The sequence below is a fragment of the Myotis lucifugus genome, unplaced genomic scaffold (genome assembly GCF_000147115.1).
Source record: "Myotis lucifugus unplaced genomic scaffold, Myoluc2.0 scaffold_9, whole genome shotgun sequence".
NCBI classification, from domain to species: Eukaryota; Metazoa; Chordata; class Mammalia; order Chiroptera; family Vespertilionidae; genus Myotis; species Myotis lucifugus.
In genome coordinates, this window is record NW_005871057.1 from 10,717,204 (window position 1) to 10,726,113 (window position 8,910).

Consider the following 8,910-nt stretch of genomic DNA (forward strand, 5'->3'; position numbering starts at 1 on the left):
AAAAAGGTATCCAGGTAGAACAAAATCAAAAGGACACAGGACACTGCTGGGAGAAGAGAGAGAATGTGCAAAAGCATGGATGAGTGAAATGGCCTATGATGGGGAGGGATGAAGCTTGTAGAAAAGGTTCACGAAGTAGGAGAAAAGCAAGTGAAAGGGAGCAGAGGCCAGTGAGACACTACAGCGGTTGCTGAATTCATCTGTTGGGGTTATTTGAAGAACAAGTTGCACAGAATACAATGCCAAAATGACAGCCCGGCCCAGAACCAGTGTGCCACAGGTTGTGACAAAACGGCTCAATTATGCCTGGCTTATACTTGAGTAAGCTGGACAAAAGCAGTGCCCAGGAGGAGCTGGCACAGGAGTCTAGGCACCTGGCTGACAGCAGCTTCCACATGCCCATCCAGCTCCAGGAGCTCAGCCCAGCTCAGCTCTGCTCTGTCCCAGGCCCTGCCACCCAAATTAGTTGAAGGAAGAAAAAGACTCTGGCAATGCTAGGATCAAAAAAGAATAAGTATCATGTAAAACCAACCACCGAACAGTTCATCAGGAAAGAACTAAGTGAATCAGAATAGTGTAATATTCTTTTAAAATGGCAGAATTAGAACTAATTCAATTGTGTTAGTTTTAGACTACTTATTCGTACCTTGTAACAACAATTGATTTCCAGCTCTTGCTGTCAGCACCCTCGAGCTGTGGACCTCTACTTTCCGCCAACTGTAACCTCTTTCCCGTCTCTTCTAGCTGAACTGTCATCTTCTCATTCAATATCTCTAAGTTATTCTTGGCTATCCGCAATTTCTCTGCAGCTTCAGTTTCCTGTCATAAAGAGCTAATTAGTATATTATGACAAAATGTCACACTGTTGTCACAGATGCAATATATTCAAAATGATCACTATAAATTAGAAAATAAAAATAATCTGGAGTTCTAAATGCTGATTAAAATTCCAGTAAAAATCCCATGTTTCTTTACTCTAAAACAGCAATATAATCAGAATAATGAGAACAACAGATCACTTAAATGGGGTTAGAAAAATATATTTACAAGTATTTAATTCTAGTGGCTACTCTAAATTTGTCATTTTGTTTGGTTACTTTAAGTTTGTCATCGTTGTCTATAATACTTACAGAATAATGGATAGTTTATGTCTTTACACATTAAAAATATGTTTTGTTTTGACTCTAATTGAGAGATCTACCCATATGCATATATTATGTTTAAGTACCACAGATTATTTCCACTATTAAACACCCGTGTTCAAAGAACAGCATCACTCTGAAGATTCGACTTTGGGTGGTAGATACACAGTGCAATATACAGATCTTAGTAACATAGAAACCCACACCTGAAACTTATATGATCATGTTAACCAATATCACCCCAATAAATTTAATAAAAAAGGGAAACATTAAAAATACTAATTTCAATTTATTCACTAGATCATCCATATAAATAATAATACCTACTTGTTCGGGCAAAGAATATATTTTGCTACTTCAAAAGGAATCTTAATGCTCATTTAACAAAACAGTTTCAGACTCATCTTATTGCACAGTAGGCATTGTTCTAAGTAATGTGTATAAAAAGTCACTCACTTAAACCCTACAGCAGCTCTGTAAAACAGATATACTTATTATTCCCAACTTTACAGATGAGGAAACTAGGGATATAGGTTAGTAGCTTCACCTAGTTACCATGGCTAATAAATGACAGAGCTAAGATTTAAATCCCAGCTTCTACATTATACTGCCTCTTAATTTATTAAGTTTTTATTTTCAACATTCCTCATGATGAAAGGATGGCAAAAATAAAAACATAATTCACAGAAGCCTTAGTAACTACTTTGAATAAACATGTCATCAACTTTTTTCATTCAGTTTTTCCAAGATGTATTAGTTAATTAACAAAAAATAATTATAATCCCTAATGAAAGTCATACTTTTTTAAGTTCTTTACGAAGACGTTCATTTTCAGCAACAATTTTCTCTGTGCCTTTGGTCTTGGATTCATAGTGCATGCTCAACTGTCGTCCAAGATGAGCTTTAAGTTTTTCTAATTCAGCCTAGCAATAAAAAAATAGCTGTACATTATTAAAACAATAAAATACAGTAAAAGATGATCTTATAAACGTATCAAACTTAATTCAAGTAGTTGCAAAGATAATATTTGACATAATTATAATTAAAGTCTTCTATCTAATACTAGTCATCTACAGCATAGGTTCCCAACCCTGCTTATACACACTAGAATGAACTGATGACTTGAAAAATTTTAAATCACAATACCTATGGTAGCACCCACCCCAGAGGAATCTAATCAATCCCAGGATGGGGACTTAGGCATCTATATTTTTGAAAATAGATGCAGGTAATTAATTTTATGCTGCCAGAATAAGAATCATTGGTCTTGAAATAATAAAATGATCAAGTAGTTATTCTAAATACCCCTAGTCTTATTTCCAGTAAGCTTTTCTGTATGTGCAAAATATCTCCTGCAGTCATTAAAGCCATTTATGTAGATGGAATATATTTAAAATTTTCCTTTAAAAATTAATAAAAATTATAATAGTAAAATATTCCATACAAATGATCATATTTAAAATATTACCTTCAACTTTTCATTTTCCTGCTCAATATTAGCCATTTTTTCACTGGTCAGTATTCCTGATGCTTTTTTCAACTGTTCATTTTCTCTTTGGACTTTTTCAACTACTTTTTTCATTAAACCAATGGTTTTTTCTAGTTCTGGGATTGTCTTTCCACTTCTGCCGGACTACAAAAGAATATATTAACTTTCAATTAAGTTAAATATTTTAGAGAATATAATATAAAGTAATAATAACATACCAAGCTCATTATTATATTCATATTATTAATTTCTAACATTTGAAGCCAAAGATTATATTATTTCAATTTAACATTATAATAACCCTCTGAGAATTATAATTCTCATTTTACTTACAAGAAAATTAAGAGTCAAAGATTTGATATTCCTAAAGTCATGCAGCTGTTAAGTAACAGCTTAAATACTCTATCCTTGATGTCTGTTCCAAATAAATAAACATAAGAACCTAAATATTCTATTTAGCTAATGTTCATTACAATATACCAGTTTTCTTTATATTTGATAACCCCCCCCACCCCCCACACACATTGTCTTTAAAGAGCTCATAAGTTATCAAATTTGAATTGCAGCATAACAAAGATGATTTTCTTTAAGAATAACCATTGACTAGAAATTCAGTTTCTGACTAATAGAAGAGATAGCTAAAATTAAATACCTGGTGTAAAGTTATCAAAAGAGCTGGGTGAGCAATTAATAAGTTTAACTGCTTATAATTTAAAGTAAAAAGTTTTTTAATAGTCAAGTAAAATAATCTGCTTACTTGTTTGGCATTTTATGCAGTATTCACACTGTAATAAATAACCCTAAAATATAAACTTTTACATAATTTCAATACTGTATACTTTCATAATTAACTTAGAAAAGGTTAAATTAACAAATAGATTTTTATTGATGAAATGAATGTTGCTGACTGCCAACAGATATTTGTCTGAATACTTTTGTAATGACATTAAATATTTTTATCAAATCTATCATATATTTAATATTATTACTTGACAAAGTTTTTGTCCATTATGATTGCTTCTACTTGTACCAGTTAACAACATATCAACAGGGGGTTAAATATTTGGTCTTGACCTCACAGGCAACATTTATTTATTGTAAAAGGTGAATACAAAATACATGGAAAGAAAAAGCAATAATACAAAAAAAATTTGGGAAACATGTTTACAGAGCATTATACTAAGAAGTTGCCGTGGACATCATAAAATAATTACAAAATGTTAGAATTGGACCAAGGAGCACTTAGTAGTTACCTTAATGAACAAAAGGATGATTCCTGAAAGTTAAATGTTTTCAAGGTGTGGAGAGATATGCAACAAAAAAAGAGATGAAGTGGAGTACAAGTGAAATAAAATGCATGTAAAGTGTGACAGATGATAAAACATTAACTTGAAACACAGAAAAGCTTAATAATGTTTTATATTGTAGATGCAGCAGAATAAAAACTGAAACTGTAAACTAGTAAAGGCATATCACTGCTGTTAGGACATATCCATACTTACTTTTTCATTTCCACTTCTGAAACCAAAACAAATATATGGCATATTCTCCCAAACTTACCCCTCTAACATGGCCAAGTTTCCGCTCAACTTCTGCTTTTTGTTTTTTAAGAAATTCACACATTTCCTTCAAATCTCTTACTTGATTCTGTAAGATTAAAAGCAAACATGTAACAATTTAACACAGCTACGGCAATTAGAAAGAAAGACAAACCATGCATCTGAACTAGCAATCGCTATAAATGAATAGCCAAACTCAACTAGTGGGTCTCTAGCAACAAAAAGGATTCTGAACTAATACATATGTTGAATTAAAGTGTATAAATACAGCATATTATGTATTTGAATTTCAAGAACTATTTTTGCCTTAATGTGCAATATAAATTTGAGTTTAGGACCCTGATTTTAAATGTCCCATAAATTATATATGTAAACCCATTTGGTATAGAGCAGCGGTTCTCAACCTGTGGGTCGAGACCTCTTTGGGGGTCGAACAACACTTTCACAGGGGTCGCCTAAGACCATTGGAAAACACATATATAATTACATATTGTTTTTGTGATTAATCACTATGCTTTGATTATGTTCAATTTGTAACAATGAAAATACATCCTGCATATCAGATATTTACATTACGATTCATAACAGTAGCAAAATTACAGTTATGAAGTAGCAATGAAAATAATTTTATGGTTGGGGGGTCACCACAGCATGAGGAACTGTATTAAAGGGTCACGGCATTAGGAAGATTGAGAACCACTGGTATAGAGAAACAGACAACTGAACTTCTAACACTGGCTCTAACAGTGTAAAAATCACAATGTGAAGCAAGAAATAGCTAAATTATATGATTACCAGTGGAATTAACAGATTGCTAATATTTTAGGTTTAAAAACAGAACTGAAACAATTAACCAGCCAAGAGAAAAAGAAGATTCCCATAAATAGCATAAGATTTGAAAAACCAAAGATAAACTTTATACAAACATCAAAATAAAGAACATTTCTACGAGAGAAAATTAACCTAATATATTTTTAATTTAAAGATTTAATTTTTTTAGAGATATCCTAATATCTTAAAGTGTGAAAATTGTTAATGAAGTACACCAGGAATCCTCTTAGTGCTGGGCATTTGAACTTGCTATTTGTTGTCTGGAACTCTTTTTCAATTATTTGCATGACCCACTTCTTTATTTGTCCCTAGTTCTCTGCTAAAATATCATATTTTGCTAACTACCATATATTTTTTAAATTGATTGATTTGAGAGAGAAAGAGAAAAACATCGCTTTGTTGTTCCACTATGTATGCATTCTTTGGTTGATTCTTGTATGTGCCCTGAACAGGGATCGAACCTGCAACCTTGGTGTATTGGCACAATGCTCTAACCAACTGAGCTACTGGGCAGAGCTTCCTTACTAGGGTATTTTAAAGATTTTTATTTATTACTAGAGGCCCGGTGCACGAAATTCATGCACTGGGGATGGGTGGGGGGTCCCTTAGCCCAGCATGTGCCCTCTTGCAGTCTGGGACCCCTCCCTTGTTACTGCCCACCTGCTTGCTGCTTCCTACCGCTTGGCTTGCTGCTCCTTAGTGCTGCCACGAAGGCCTTGGGTCTGCTGGGTGCCGGGCCTGCGGGTTTGTGTCTCTGATACCCCCAGCAGCCCCAGCACCAAGGTGGCGGGCCTTGGGGCTGCTGGGTACAGGCCCCCCATTGCGTGTTTGTGTCTTCTATCAGGCCCCCAGCAGCCCCAGCAGCCCCAGCACCACCTAAATAACTTAAGGGAAACTTTATTTAGTCTTCTTTTAAAAGCAATCTAGTTTAAAAATGAGTTGCAGTTAAGACAGAACAAAGAACATGGTACCTAAGAGTGAGATAGACTGACAGAAGAGAGGCTGGGCACTGGTCAGGGGCTTACATGCCAACTGTTCTACACCTGGGAAATGATGTAAAATTGGTTTCTTTAGTTTTCTGCTTAATGGTCTTCTCCAGCACTGAGATCACAGGAGCCGCCTTCCAGCCCGTTAGCTTGTTATCAGAGTCGAAAATTTCACATAAGGCTCTGCCTAGGACAGGACCTCTGAACCCCAGGGTGCATAAACACACAGGCTTCCATCAGGCTCGCTGATCCCAGGGCCGGGAGGCCTCTCGGCTCCGCTGATCCCTGGGCCCGGGAGGCCTCTTGGCTCCGCTGATCCCGGGGCCAGGAGGCCTCTCGGGCTCCGCTGATCCAGGTGGCCGGGAGGCCTCTCGGCTCCGCTGATCCAGGCGGCCGGGAGGCCTCTTGGCTCTGCTGATCCCGGGGCCCAGAGGCCTCTCCGCTCCGCTGATCCCGGGGCCGGGAGGCCTCGTGGCTCCGCTGACCCCTGGGCCGGGAGGCCTCTTGGCTACGCTGATCCCGGGGCTGGGAGGCCTCTTGGCTCCGCTGATCCCGGGGCCGGGAGGCCTCCCGGCTGTGCTGATCCCCGGGCAGTGAGGCCTCTCTGCTCTGCGGCTTCAGGGCTGTTTGGCTTTGCTCTACAGCTTGGAGCCTGAGTATGCAGATTAACCGCCATCTTCTAGCTTCTATAATTGAAACATTGTATCTTTTGGAGCTGTTGCTTCAGGAGTTCAGAGCCCCGCAGCTGCAGGCGGGAACCTTGGTTTCCTCTATCGCTGGGGCAACCAAGCATCCTGTTCTCAGCTGCCTGGCTGCCGGCCGCCATCTTGGCTGACAGTTAATTTGCATATACTCACTGATTAGCCAATGAAAAGGGTAGCGGTCGTACGCTAATTACCATGTTTCTCTTTTATTAGTGTAGATTATTATTATATTATTATTTTTAGAGCAAGCATGTCAAACTTGTGGCCCATGGGCCACATGTGGCCCACAACGAATATTTCTGCAGCTCAACCAATGTAACGGTCTGTAAGAAATATTTTAATAAAAATTTTGTAACTTAATTTCTAAAATATCCTGTTATATATAATCTATGTATATAAAATCATAAGCAACTGGTCAACTGGTCACTATGATGTGCACTGACCACCAGAAGGCAGACTCTCAACGCAGGAGCTGCCCCTGGTAGTCAATGTGCTCCCACAGCAGGAGCGCTGCTCAGCTGACTGATGGGCACCAGACACTGGGCTCACAGCTGGTGAGCGCATTTGCGCGGTGGCGTGAGCCTCTCATGTGGAAACTCCCCCCGCGCACCCCTCCCCCATTTGGACCAGGACCAGGACCGGGAACAGGACCAGGATTGGACCGGCTGGGAGCAAGCCCACGGCCACTTCCTGGTCATGGGCACGCCAGTATCATACTAGGATGGGCGCGCGGACACCACAGCGGAGTAGCGGCAAACCTACCTAGTGGCGGTGGTGGCAGGCACAGTGGGGCCAGGATGAGCAAGAGCAGCAGGCAGGAGCGGCAGGTGGTGTTGGACTGCTTGTTTTGGCCTGATCCCCGCAAGCCATGCCAAGGGAACCCCAACAGTGCATGAATCCGTGCACCGGGCCTCTAGTTATTAATAACGAATTACAACGTTTGCTAATGACTTATTACTATAATCATGTTGCATTCATTTCCTTATGTGCCTTACATACAGGTGTACCATTTCTCTCCACTAATACTAGCAGCGAATATTTTAGCAGCCGATTGCCACGTCATTAGCCTTAGACTGACTTGTTTGGTGTGCGCAACAGGAAATACTGTGCTTTCAGAGAACAAGAAAAATAGGTTTATTTGAGTTACATTTATTAATTTGTGCAGTTATTCAGTGTCTGGCAAGTTAATGTACAAGAAAAAATATTAATTTTTATTAAAATATTCTATTATTTTATGTTAACTGTCTCATTTATTTTAGCCCTTTGTATTCAGCATGTCTCTATCAAAATAAACCTAAATTTCTATGAAAATTGAAGCTTTTGTTTTTTTGTGGCCCACATAAACTTAAACCTTGTTTATTTGGTCCATGTTAGCCTTTGAGTTTGACATGTTTGTTTTAGAGAGAGAGGGAGAGGGAAAGAGAAACATCGATGTGAGGGCAAAATGTCAATTGGCTACCTGCTATATGCCCCCTACTTGGAATCAAGCCCACAACCCAGCCATGTACCATGATCAGGAATCATTTTGGTGCACGGGACGATGCCCAACCGAGTCACACCGGCCAGGGCAATACAGTATTTTAAATAGCAATTCCTCAAACCCCCACCTACCCTTCACACACCACATTCACATCAACCATGCTGTTTCTCCTTAGCACTTAACATAAGCTGACATACTATACTAGAGGCCATGTGCATGAAATCGTGCACGGATGGGGTCTGGCCAGCCCACCCTGATCAGGCAGATCAGGGCCTGCTGGCCAGGGGGAGGGGCTGTGGGAGGTTGGCCGGCCGGGCCCGCCCCCATCGGGCCAGTTGGCTGGCCACAGTGCCTGTCATAGCAACCAGTCGTTCCAGTCGCTTGGCTTTTTATATATATATATATATATATATATATATATATATATATATATATATATATATATATATCTACACTAATAAAAGAGAAAAATGGTATTTTGGCGTACGACCGCTACTCTTTCCCATTGTCTAAGCAGCGTATCCTTATGCAAATTAACTGTCAGTCAAGATGCGTCCGGCAGCCAGACAGTTGCAAGCGAACATGAGGCTTGCTTGCTCTAGTGACTGCAGACTCAACGTCCCGTCTGACTTGCTGTCTCGGAGTTGGCAGTTTGAAATATCTAACAAATATAGTCGGTGGATCTTAGACTTGAAGTATACATTGTTTCGGTTTGGATG

General features: G+C 39.0%; 1 protein-coding gene across 1 annotated transcript in view; it reads right to left on the reverse strand.

Annotated features, from left to right (window-relative positions):
• Positions 1–8,910, reverse strand: part of CEP290 (centrosomal protein 290) — a 118,495-nt gene that overhangs the window by 7,786 nt on the left and 101,799 nt on the right. Inside the window, exons 46-49 of the mRNA XM_023749772.1 lie at positions 4,192–4,278; positions 2,611–2,775; positions 1,943–2,065; positions 647–819 (exon numbers count right to left, since the gene is read on the reverse strand). Of these exons, the coding sequence (XP_023605540.1) occupies positions 647–819; positions 1,943–2,065; positions 2,611–2,775; positions 4,192–4,278 (548 nt within the window). The remainder of the gene's footprint in view (positions 1–646; positions 820–1,942; positions 2,066–2,610; positions 2,776–4,191; positions 4,279–8,910) is intronic.